Source organism: Pteropus alecto, unplaced genomic scaffold, assembly GCF_000325575.1.
Source record: "Pteropus alecto unplaced genomic scaffold, ASM32557v1 scaffold61, whole genome shotgun sequence".
Lineage (NCBI taxonomy): Eukaryota > Metazoa > Chordata > Mammalia > Chiroptera > Pteropodidae > Pteropus > Pteropus alecto.
The window spans coordinates 22782206-22795927 of record NW_006434835.1 but is presented as its reverse complement, the minus strand read 5'-3'; the positions used below and the strand labels follow the sequence as shown (position 1 = coordinate 22795927).

General features: G+C 38.0%; 1 protein-coding gene across 1 annotated transcript in view; it reads right to left on the bottom strand.

Annotated features, from left to right (window-relative positions):
- CRIM1 (cysteine rich transmembrane BMP regulator 1) overlaps nucleotides 1-13722 on the bottom strand; it is a 175990-nt gene that overhangs the window by 39547 nt on the left and 122721 nt on the right. The window contains exon 8 of the mRNA XM_006910382.3: nucleotides 5395-5523. Within this exon, the coding sequence (XP_006910444.1) occupies nucleotides 5395-5523 (129 nt within the window). The remainder of the gene's footprint in view (nucleotides 1-5394; nucleotides 5524-13722) is intronic.

Here is a 13722-nt window from a genome sequence, read left to right as displayed (position 1 = left end):
TGTAAGGTGATCCTAAATCCATGTAACAATTATGGACTTTCTTTAAGAGAAATATATCGTCGAAGCAAACATTTACATAAAGAATAGAATAGACAGATTAGAAATATCTTATTCATAGAGGGCTGGGAGTTTTTAAGTTGGTTTGAAAAGCTTCAGTACCTCACTCGAGGCAACCAGAGAAAGAATGGTAGCTTTGAATTCCTAATTTTTCAGCCTTATGACTTCGTTGTGATTTAAAAATGCTTTCTAATCCATAGGGGGAAATTACCATTGAAGAGAAAGTGATAAATAATGGCAAAGTACAGGGCCTGTGCATTACGGCTGGTCAATAGCAGCTACAAATAAACTGTTTACTCTGGAGAAAAAGAGATGTTTGCTTCCAGGGCCAAGATGTGGTACAACTGTAGGGAGCATCATTCACACTTTAAGTAAATGCCAAGTAACTTAAACAGAGAACACAATGGACAGGTGTCCCCAGAGCTTGCTACACACTTTGCTGCAGACTTCATACCTGGATACTGGCAATTCCCACCAACCCGCTATCAGTTAAGAACACCATGAAGTTTTTAAGACTTTTAAATAAAAAATGCAACACTGCAAAAGGTGGTCCCAATCGTGACCTGATTAAGTGTTCATTCAGAGTTGCAATAGAATGACAATGAGGAGCCCGCTTCCCTATATTGATGCTGCAACCTTAGTTAGATGCTTGATTCACCTATTTCATGAAAAATATGAAGGCTTTTTCTCCCTACCATTAATTGTCCATGTCTGCATCAGTTTCTAGATAATGCATTATTAATTCCTAGAATTACAAAATGTTAAGACTGGAAGAGTTTACTCCAGTCAAATCCGCTTGATTTAAAGATGTAGAAAATAAGATGCCAAAAGACTGATGGTATTTAATTTATATAGATGCCACTTACTACATATGGTTCATAGAGTAAGCTAAAGTGTACTATGTCCATTTAACAGAAAAAAACATTTTGGGTTAAGAATAATGTTAATAGCTTGTACCAACAGTGTTAGGTTATTAGTAGGTTATCTAAATGATTTTAGTTTTAATTTTCGTTGCTACTCTACTTTCTTAAACATTTTCTATCACATTTTTCTTTATTCTGAATATGTTCTTGAGAAAATGAGATAGGGATAATTTAAATTTCTCTGTATGCCCTTACTGCACTACTTTGCTTAGCAGTGTTATAAGAATGGTATTTATTATAGGTTAAAATAGCAATAATACAAACAAAAGAATCCTTTGTCATATACCTTCCATATACTTCTGAAGGGCGTGTTTCCACTGGGGTTTTATTTCGATCTATAACATGCTTAATTATGTTGCAATATCATTACAATGTATTAGCTTACTACCAATATTAGTCAAGGATAAGGTCCATTTTTTATCTTTTTCATATCCTTAGTGCTTGGCATATAGTACACACTCAACAAATACTAGATGAATGAAACAAAAAGTGAATGAGCAAACAATAAACCAATGAACAGGGGAGAAGCATTTACTTGGTGTGGGTCTGATTTTAAGAAATCTTGAGGCCAGTGGTTTACCTAAACAAGGTCTAATCCCTAACGTAAAACTTAAGCATAAATAATTAGGACCATTGTATGTGAAGCAGGTTTTTGGTGGGATACAGAAAAAGAATGGAAGAGAAATTCAGACAAAAAAATCGATACTTATCAAGTAGTTGCAACGGGAAAAAAGGAACATTCTTGGGCCATCTTTCACTATAAGGAACTTTCTTTTTTCTAAAACTGGGTAAAAAAGAACCGGAATATTTGAGGGTCAAAATTAAAAGGTAAAAGGAAAGTCGTTCGTGTGGGTATCCTCCGAGGACAGGAAGAACCAAAGGCAGGCGGGCGCTGGAACAAAGCGGGGGAAGCTGGGGGCTTTCCACACCTAGCCTGGGCTGACTCAGAAACGCATCTGTTACAAAACAGCTATCACGTAAACAACTACCGTATGTCAGGGAGTAATGCCGGCTTTGCGTTCACTCATTTATTTAGTCCTCAAAATAAGGCATTAGTTAGGTTTTATTATCTGTGCTTTACAGATGAGGACACAGGGACCTAGAGAAGTAAAGTGACTTGCCGTGATCACCCAGATGCAGATCAGTCTGCTGCCAGAGCCTGAGAGGAGAGCTGGGTACGCACAACCACAGCAATCTGACAAACGAGGATCTGGCAGTTTGCTTTAGTCTGACTCACCTCTCAAAGGTTTGGCTTCCAAACGTGTCAAATAACCAAGATTCCTACTGGGAGTGGGTGAGAGCAGAATGCTCTATGACCAGAATTCTGATAATGAAAAACTGATAAATTCCACTTGCTGTTTAATTATGTTTTTAGGTATACAGGGGCAGTGAGTGAGATGGCAAAAGACTGAGGTGGGTCGAGGATCTCGGTGTGATGAAATGGATACATGGTCAGAATAGTGAGATCTCAAAAGGGGATCTCAGACAAGAAAGATGTCCACTGGCATCCCTGATTCTGATGGTTCCCTGCTCACTCACTCAGCGAACCTCTGCTGAGCAGCGAGCGCAGCCTCAGGAGGTGGGCGGTGACTTCCCAGTCTGGTGTAGATGAGAGCTTGGGTTCTCCTACAGGACCAAAGTGTTCTCTTAGTAGCATGTATTTTGGTAAGTTATAGAATTTGGCTTAAAATGATGATATCTCATTAGCATGCTGGGTACAGGAAGTTGTTTTCTTAGGGCAGGTCTTGCATTTTATTCAGTTTTATGGCATTAACATCTACTACAGTATCTAGAAGTTGGCAGGTGCTTAGCGTACCAGGCAAGAAAGGAAAGGACGGAGGACGGAAGGAAGAAAGACTAGGTATCCCTATGAATAGGTAAAATTTGAAAATAATAAATGGCTAATAAAGATTTATATGTAAAAAAAAAAAAATTGCTGGCACAAAATGCAACAGTCTCCTGTATATATTTCATCCTATCCGTTAATGAAACGGAGGTGCAAAGCGGGTAGGAGGCAAGGACATTCCGTTTACAAAGCCAGAATGCAACGCTAACACAGACAGGCAGAGCAGAATTTTTCTAATAGTCCCAGTTTGCAAAAAGCCAGTGATATGTTTTTGACTTGCTCTGACAACAACTGAGGGAAATACTTCTTTGAATTTAGCCACAAAAGGCTTATTGTGAAGTGGCAGGGGTCTTATGTGTGACCAGGTGGCCACAAAGTTCACAACAGCAAAGCCCAGGTGAAGGTGGTATGGGGAGGTCATTAAGCACAATCAAATCTATACTTTCAGATTTCAAAATGTTCAGGAAAAACATTTAGGTACACTCCCATGATTAGAAAGGATGTGTAGCTCACATCCAACATTAAAATATAAACTCTTCATGGTGTAATCACTAATTATCTTGTTGTCAAAGATAGCCATTTAAGTAAACAAATGTGGCTGCCATGGCAGCTTTCTAATGAAGTCAGGTTTCCAAAGGGAGCTACGAGGCAGATGGATGCGTGACAGGGACTGGCCCTCCTCTCAACAGAAATAAGTGGAGGAAGGCACGACAGCCCCAGATGGGTAGACGTTTATGGGAAATTTAAGGATGGCAATACCCACGGTCACAACAGTTTTATAAACTTTGTTTTAGCATTAAGTCCATCAGGCAGAGAGCACGAAGATAACATGGAACTGAGAAAACTGAATTACTCAACTCCTATTTTGTATCTGTCTTCTTTGTGAAAATATTCCTACAACAGAAAGTGCTGAACATATACGGTTAAGAGGAATACAAAGCCCAAGATAACTGATAAAGCAGAAAGTGAGCATCCATCTGCATTAAGTAATTCCAAGTCTCTGAGCCCACGGTAATTATACCCAGAGGCTCACAGAGAACCTACTTATTATAGAAACATTGTCTACGTTTCGAAGTGATCAGAGAGAATACAAAGAGAGTCCAGAAAACTAAAAGAGGCCAAATGTCAATCTTAAAGGGATAAAGGATTCTAAAACTACAGAAACTAACCTTGACATTCACAACTAAAAGTTCTGCAGAAAGAGCTGTTAAACATATGGTCTGTGACATTTAGAAAAGAAAGCAATGACCACGAGGAGCCAGCATAGGTTCATGAAGAACAAGTCATGCCCCATTAACTTCATTTTATGTTTAAAATTGGGATTCCAGCAAAGGAATGCTGCAAATATCATGAATTTTGATTTCAAATAAGATACGGGCTGAGTGTTTCAAGACTTTCCTGTGGAGATGGAGCTGACATGTTAGCTGAATAACTCCATCGAAAGAGTGAGGATTACAGTCCAATGTCATTCATCAGGAAAGTCTTTAGGGCCACAGGGATCTGTTCTTCATTCTGTACAACTTAATTTTAGTTCAAAGTTTAGATGAAGACATGTAAGTTATGCTTATTTAATACAAATTGGAGGCATAAAGCATGAGATCACATTATCAAGATTCAAAAATATCCCAACTAGTTGGAAAATGGTTTGAAACTTTCAGGATAATTTCTCATTAAATGTGGCCCTGCATTTTTACCATTAAAAGAAAAAAAAATCAAATGTTCAAATACAGAATGGATGAGAACTACCTAATGGCAGGTGACCTAAACAAAGCATTTAGTGGTTCTAGCTATTTATAAACTCAGTATGAGCCAACAGTATGTAATTCGAAGAGCTAATGCAAACTTAGACCATGTGATAGCATTGCACTGATCAGACCAAGTTCTGGAGTATTTTGTTTCTGGGCCACTCGTTTTTATAAGGACGATGACATAATGTAAATGTATCTATCAAAAGATAGAAAGGACCAAGAAAGTTCTAGAAACTATGTCACCTGAGGAATGGCTGAGGGGTCTGAAGACATTTATTTTGGTAGAAGAATTAAGGGAATTCAAAATCATTTTAAACATGAAGAGCAATTAGGTTTTGGTGGAAGAAATATACTCTTATCAAGTTTCAGAGGTCATGGTGTGGGGACACGATTGGAATCTATATGGAGGCGAGCTGGGATCAACAAAGTGAAGCACATTCTAAGGATTATGGCTGCCCTACATGGAATTTGATACCCTCTCTGTGAGTGCTGTCCTTGTCAATGGATGGCCTGGTCAAGGGTGGCTGGAAAGATGTACCCAAAGCCCGGACGGCTGTACCCACAATGCAGCTGGGTATCAAGGAGCATCTGAATGCAAAGAAATAAAGGTGAAAACCAGAATAAAGGAGCAGCTCTTTTCCCCCAAATGACTGTGTATTTGTTTGTGTTCAGTACAAAATTTTTCTTCTCTCAGGTTGCTAAGGGAATGTCATGAACAGGAATGAAAAAGATATTCAGTCACATAATATGCTTTGACAATATCATATTAGGTTCAGAGAACAAAAAATAAAAACAGCAAACTCGTCTTTCATATACTTACTGTTTTTGCACTGACAAGTTCGACAACCATTGTGATCAAGTTTGAAACCATAAATGCAATCCTTCTCCACCAAGGTGCAGTTTGATAACTCCCCACATGCAGGTGGATCAATCGTGATGTAGGTTGGTTCTAATAATAAAGAGAAAAAAAAAATGAAACATATGATTATTTCTTAGATGCTAGTCAATCTTGGAATCACACACTACAGTAAGTTATGAAAAACTAATCAATAATTTTCATCAAATCCTAAACTTTTGTACTTTCATAATGTCTTTAACCTCTGAAAAAAGAAATATTTTTAGTTAGATTTTTGACAATCTAAAATCTCTAGTTCTTTATGTTTGAGCAATTTGTGCATTTTTTGGTATCCTCAGACAATACTTCCCTGAGGATCACTACTATAGAAAGCAGACGAGAGAGGTTAAAATGAATTCCATTTAAATTAACTGTTCTCTTTCTTCTTAATGTTTCGAGTTTATATTTTATAATAAGACACTGCTTCCAACTGTCAATTATCTCACTCTCCATTTTGCAACACTTCTGAAATTCCATTAGCGTTTTGTTTCAAGTTAATAAATCAGAGATGTTTATGAGACTAGTTTGAAACATCTGGATTCCTTTCATCTTAATGTGACAGTCCTTCCATTATTACAGATGATACAATGTATAACAGTGACTAGGAGCTTATACTCAGGCCCTGGGGCTTATGGGAGTGCCAGAGTGAGAAACAAGTGTTTGAGAGGAAGAACAAGGAGGCATTCTGGGAAGAGATGCATAGAAGAAAGCAAGGCTAGGAGTGATGCTTGATCTTCCCTGCCATGTTAATAACGAAGAATTGTTCACGGTAATAAGTAATTACACTTACACCAGTGTCTAGATACTGTTTGAAGTGCTCTTCACTAACGCCTTCAAGCTTCATTATACCCCAATGAGATAGGCGCCATTAACCCCATTTTGCAGATGAGGAATCTAGCATGCTGACTTGCCCAAGTTCACTGAATTAGTAAGTGGTGGACCCAAGATTCAAAGCCCGGCATTCTAGCTCCAGCTCTTAGCTTCTGTGCAATATGAAGCCTGTTGTAATGGTACCTGTTTTGCAGTGCACTGATAAGGGACAATTTATATAATATCAGATTGCGGTGAGAGTATTCTCAAAGGGAACAGAGACACTGACGTATTTACATAGCCTCTTTTCAACCAAAGGGTACTATGAAATTCTTCGGAGTAAGCTTTTGAAGAGCCAAGTACAGAATGTCTCTACCTGTGTTTTCGCAAATGGAAAATATGAGGTGCAGACAGAGTAACTGGCTTATTTAAGTTTACACAGTGACCCAGTAGCAGGCTGGGAATAGAACAGAACAGGAGTTCCTGACCTCCTGTCCAACACTCTATCCATTAGTCCACACTGTCTTCTCAAGTTTCATCTCCCGTTACCAAGGAAGAGAGACCAAAATATGTGTTTTAGCCACTGCTAAGATCAAGAGTTCTATATTTTTATCCAACTGCTAAAAGGGGCCAGGGATCCAACTCTTCACAGGTAGTAGGCAATATGAGTTTTTAAAGAGATTCTTTGGTCAGCATTCTCCCAGTAAAAATTCATACGAAGAGGGTATAGCATATTCCCTATTTTTATTACAACACAGTTTGGAGAACATCTCCTGGAAATTTACATATATATACTTTCCATTGTTTTACAATTTCTAATTTCCTTCAATGACTAAAGTATCCTTTCTGTCAGACAACTGTAAACATCAAAAAGCAGCTTAAGTTTAGGCAAGTTTTATGACATAGTGGATTGAATACAGGAGTGCTGCTTTCCTACATTCCCTTAAAATTTACCATAAACATCTTTAGTTTTAAAACCTAAATAGTTTTTCTTTTATCACTATTCTTTAGCCTGCCAAAATAATGACTTTATTTCAACCTTCGGCCACAAGATTGACAATGATTTGTCAAAATTATTCTAACCACAAACATAAGACAGAGAGAGAAGAGGACCTGTATCATGTTTAAGTAAGCCACACCACAGATTATCCCATCGAGGAAGGAGTTAGGATTGTGCTCTTTAGCAGAGCAAGCATCGGAGATGGATCCTGAATATCCAGGGCTTTAGTGAATGGTTTACAGGTATAGAAATGTCCTGAACATAACTACTGACATTTAGATTTAGGAGAAACTTTTGCCTTTGGAAAATATATTATGGAAGAAAATATATTTCATTGGAATTTTACTTTCAGTGAATATTAGGGACTTGTTAAGAGAATTACTAGCGATGTATATGCTATTTGGGGTACATATTATGACTACTGGATGGGATTAGGATTATGATCTTTGGCTGGAAAGAAAAATAAATAATTGAGTTGTTCGAGGATTAGAACCCCAACACTGACGTGAACAGTCCCACGCTTTACCCAAACAGCTTCATCAGCTGGGTATTCAGTCACACACATACGGCAAGCACACATTTCTCCAGAGGGGGAAATACGTTCAATTTGCTTCCCTACAAGGACTGGAATAACAGCTTTTCCTCAGTTTAACGATGGAAAAAAAGTGCAGAGAAGGGCTGTTTAGTTGGGTGCTCTCCTACAATGCTGCACTGTAAATATTTTAGGTAAAACAAGTCCACTGGATATCTTCTAGGCCTCAGATGATGTGGTAGAATGCAAGAAGCAAAAAAATATTTCGTGCCTCCTAAATTAATATTTCCCCATTCATTTATGGTGTCCTTTAGATGGAAGAAATTGGCAGGTATATACATTTCAAATTCTGACTCCCTCAATATTTAATATTAAAACAGAAATATTCAACAAAACTCACAGAAAAAGTCAAAACTCCGCAAACAATTATTCATGAAAATTGTAAATTTATTCTGGAACTATTTAACTTCTCCTCATTAGATTAGGCTGAAAACAATAATAAACACTGTGATATATTAAATATAGATAGGAGTTAAAAAATATTTTAACACTTGTCATCTCATTTTATTATATTTAACAAATAGGTATTGTTTTCCAACAAACTCTAAAAGCCTTTGAGGGTGGTGATGCATGTTTTTGGGGTACTTACTGCTATTGTCCTATGTTGCTGATGATTTGTCACAGACACATATGCAGGCAACTAGGTGTCTCCTAACATTTTCTCTGAAGTCATACACTACATTCTACTTCTTTTTCTCATTCTCTCAACATTCTGGTGCTCAGTGTCCTACCGTATTAGGCCATATCTATATTAGATTTCTGTAAGAACAGTATTACAACAGAAATATGCAACAACAAATTATCTAGCAAAAATGTGGTATTATCATAAACAGATCTAAGTTTGCTTTCAGTCCACTATATAAGTATTCTCAGAACTGGTCCTATTACAATTGTTTAAGAAGTGCTGTGAGACGACTGAGATTCAGTTTCGTATGCTCAATAATGAATTCTAAGATGAGACACCATTGATACGATCTTGAATTAGAGCACTGAAAATCAACGTGACATGTGTAGTCCTTAAAGAGTAACGACCACAAGCTGGCTAGATTTTCTGCATAGTTTCTATTCAAGGAAGTTCTTGGTGGGGGAAGAGGTCATATTAAAGAATCCAGAATCAAGGTACCATAGTATGCTTGTTTCTAATCTAAATAAATAAAGAAGCTTGAGGAAGTGTTAGTGAAACACGAGAAACGTGCATTCTGCTTGTTAGAGCATCCTGAAATTTGTGTATCAGGAACTGTTATTATCCCACACTTTCTCTGGTCTATGCAACAGTGTTCTGAATATGGAAAATACCCTGATGGGTCTTGGTCTAAAGACCAAAAGATCCTCATTTAAATCCTGTATTTCTGTGCTCTTCTACTACATAGGGTACAGTACTGAAATGATATGCTAGAGAGCACATGGCTTTCTGGAAGAATGATGGCGATGCCTGCTCTTGATGAGTTTGGCCATTATCAGTTACAGAGACCCTGCTAAGACATTTGGAGACATTGATGCATCACTGTATGTGATGACTGTTGCTTGGAGCAAAGAAAACTGTGCCCCTTTAAACTGGTTGAGCAGAGACATGTTAATGTGCCTCTTTCAAAGGATAAAAAGGGTCTTGCATGTCCTAATTTAGAAGAATGAGAAAGCACTTGCACATAGGTGGGGATTTGGTGAGGGGAAATTCAAACTGCTTACAGGATCACCCTGAAATTCCATCTCATCTTGTATTGAATCAGCTGAGGAATTAAAGAAATACCTTAATGTCCTCCAAAGGAAGAAGGCTTGAAACTGCAGGAATTCATTGTCTTTGGCTACAACTATTTCTAAAGGGAACCCTGGAACAGCTTCTTTGTGGAGAATTCTAGAAATATTTTCTGAGCCTAGAAGCAATAAAGAACAAAAATGGGTGTTTGTTATGTCTACATCCGGTTTGCTATTTCCTACCCTGCATCTGGTGGAAATCAAGACTCTTGTCAACCTGTTGTTTTCCTGAATGATTTTTAAAGACTCTGAGCACCTTACACTGTCCAGAGGAGCTATTTTTACAAGAACCCTGGGGACTGTGTCAGGTTGCAGATGTTCAGCCACCAATTCTTATTCCATGTCTTAAAGAACAAAATTCTGGAAGGAAACCTATTATAACATGTAACAACGTAAACACTTATCGGTTCTTTATTTTACTTTTATTTAAAATTTAGGGAAGGATATTTTTTTCATATCCTAGGAAGCCCAACAAACCCCTTTATCAGTAAAAGCATTTTCACGAAAACATATTTAGAGAGTATCAGACATTAAATTCCTAGAACACCAATATTTAACATTGATGTGCAAGTATTTCCCAGGAGCAATTTAATCTACTCAATGGGGATATTAAGGCACTGTGATCACAATTAATTTGGTCAAGAGCATAAAATTAAAACAAAAATCATTATTCTAATTCCAGGGCCACAGCACTAGACCATAAAATAATACACATTTGATTATTTAGGAGGTATAAAAAAAAAAATCCAAGCTCTCTACTTCCTTGCTTCTTATTTTATAGAAAATTCTCCAAAAAAAGAGAAAAGAAAATAAGAAGTTGAAACTCAAATTCAACCTTTTAAGATGTTGACTTAAAATTTTAACATCAGTCCTATCATCCTATTGAATGGTTTAATATGTTTGGGGCAGCGACAGAACAAAAAAAAATATATTTTTTGATCTTGTTATTTAAAAATATGTAATAATTATGTTAATTTGCTTTTGAAACAAGTTATATAATCACTGTTTTTTGTATTTCAGGTAAATATAACTTAAATGAAAATGTTAATAGATGCTTTTAATCTGGAGTTTCATCCATTGAACTTCTGGTTTTGAATTAATGCATGCAAGGTTCTCCTCGTTACCTTGGTTACTATGAGCTGTTTATCTTTTACGAATAATACTAATTATCTCCATTGAGAAGTATGTGAAGCACTCTTTCTGATTAGCAACTCTGAGAAGGCTGACAGCCACTTAGTAGCTCTTGAGTACGGGTGGGTGATTCTGCAAAAGCAGATTTGTGGAAGGCATACAGAGCCATCCCTCCTGGGTCTGTCTGCAGCCCTATCACTGCCAGGAGGGTAAGGAGCTCTGGGTCCAGATTTCAGCTGTCTCTGGGAGTGCCTGTCACTGTGCTAGAGCCTGGGTGTGCAGCAGGTCTGGGGGCCTGGCTGTGGCTAGCACCTTGGATTCCTACAAATCCATATTAGTGCATGCAAGCACACACGCGCACTCAATAAGTCTTTCTAAGAAAACCTCACTATAGGTGAATTTCTAGAAAAAGTAGTTAAGGCAGATACATCCTTCTATTGCTTTCGTAAGTTAAAAAATATTTCAAGTAGAAGATAAATGAAGCCTATTCCTACCCGTCTCATTTTTTTATTGCCTCTCCTTGTGGACTTTGATAATGGTTTGCACACTTTACATAGCCCTTCTCTGTAAATTCACAAGCCTACTCATCTGAGAGAGACAAAGATCAACAATTATGTTCTCTTTTCATCAATTAGATTCAGGAACTCTCAAGATTTTTTGGCGGGGAGGGCAGGAAGCCGGACTTGTTTATGCCATCTGAGTATCTAATGAGTGGGAAAATTCCAAAGCTTTGCTCACTTTACATGGCTAAATCTGTCAGGCCTCCTGCAGCCCACCAGTTATTGGTAGCCGGTCCAGGGCCATAAAACTGGAGATAACATTGATCAAGACAGAACCAAAGGAGATAGCTTATCTTTTTTACTGTGTTTTCATATGTCATTATGTTACCACAGTTGTTTTTCAAATGTGACCATAACTAGTCAGAAAACCATTCAAATACATCACCAAATTGTCAACATAATTGCAGCCTGGGAAGAGAAGTACTGTAAAGATGAAAATTTCCCAAATGAAGCTAGAGGGGAAACTCCATTAAGATAGACAATAAGCAAAAATTTGAGGATACAAAAATTCCCTAATCTGGAAGTGGGAGTTTCCATGGGGTATGAATGTGTATTTAAGTAAGTCTCATTAAGTCATGGAAAAATATCTCCTACAATTGGAGTTTTCAAATTCTTTCAGGCACTACACATTTAGTTTTCCTTTTCTCTTTTGTATATATATTTCTCATAACAACACCTACATCCTTGTAATTTCTAAAGTACTTATCTCAAGGCAGTTTCTTTATTTTAAAATGAATGGTGTGAAATGTTCCCAAGATTTCTATTATTTTATGGTCAGATAGAGAAGCAATCATGTATTTACTTTAGACCTATTTATTAACTTTGTATGCTTTTTCCAAGGAATTTTGGCAGTTGGACTTATTTTTCTTCCTTTACCAATCTCATATTTAATAGGAAAAGACAGTAGTATGATTCTGAGATTATTATTAAAAGACCACAAAAGACAAATTAAAAAAACTTTTTTATATAGAGTGCGATATCTTTTTTCCAGGAATTCAGCTTGAGAAGAGCTCACAAAATGATTGCATTCCAAGAATAATCTGGAACTTTTATATTTGTCTCCTGTTTTATTCCTGTATTTTTTTCATTTTTCATAGAGAATATTCTTTGGTAACCTTTAACTGGAAATAACATGCTATATTTACAAATATACATGCATATTTTAACAGCTCTATTCAACTGGGAGGGGCGTCAGGTAGTCGGAATTTGGTATCTTAACCCAACATTCTGAGAAACAGCTGACGACCAGGGAGGAAGGGTCCTTGCAATAGGGACAAAAGTTTATTCATGGTTTATAATGTCAGCACCTAGCACAGTGCCTGGCCCACAGTAATGTTTAATAAATGAATGGAGAGAAAAAAAAGACATCTGAGCACCTAAAGATAGGGCACGCTTTCTGACAAAGAAGAGTTTCCACGCAATATCGTCCCTAACAGGCTGAATCTCTAACTTCCTAAACTGGAGGATGGGACAGTAACTCCCTTAGGCTCCTTGTCCCTTGCACATAGTAGGTACTCAGTAAATGAGCTCCGCTGGAGCAGTAAGTTAGATCAGAAAGCCGTTTGAGCCTGAGACACCAATAATAAAAACTCAATGACAATCCCCAAACCCGAGCAGTCCAAAATGAGATACTCAGTTGCCTAAAATAGGTTAAAGTATGAACTGTATCTCTGGCTTAAGAAGACATGAAAGTACAAAGCATTTTAGGTCTCCCTTCAAATTTCTTAACATAAAACCTAACCCCCCCAAATTTCAGTTATCTGGAGAATTCACTTCTGTGACTACCTCATTCCTTGATGGTGCAAAATAAAGCGTTATTAAAATAGTCCTGAAAATATCTGGGCACTCACTCAGTTCAGCAACTTGTACTGGATGAAGGATGGGTACTTTTGCTGAATGCTCAGCAAATTTACCTCATGATGAAGCAAAGACTGGCAACAATCACAAGGAGAAGAGACCAGGGTCAGGACCAGAATGCACAAGTATTGATGTCTCAGTGCCTGGCACACTGACGGGGGCTGAGTAGCCCATTCCTTTTACTCAGCTGAGATGTCAATGCCCAGGTCAGGGTCTAGGGCCTAGATGTGAAATGGGGCTGGGCAGAAGGCAAGTGTGAGGGCAGAGACAGCTGGGAGAGTAGCTCAGTGCTACTCGAGACCAGGGTCAGGACCAGAATGCACAAGTATTGATGTCTCAGTGCCTGGCACACTGACGGGGGCTGAGTAGCCCATTCCTTTTACTCAGCTGAGATGTCAATGCCCAGGTCAGGGTCTAGGGCCTAGATGTGAAATGGGGCTGGGCAGAAGGCAAGTGTGAGGGCAGAGACAGCTGGGAGAGTAGCTCAGTGCTACTCTCAGTGGGAGAGTATCCCTACACTGGGGAAGCAGGCATGGACAGGAAGCAGGCCT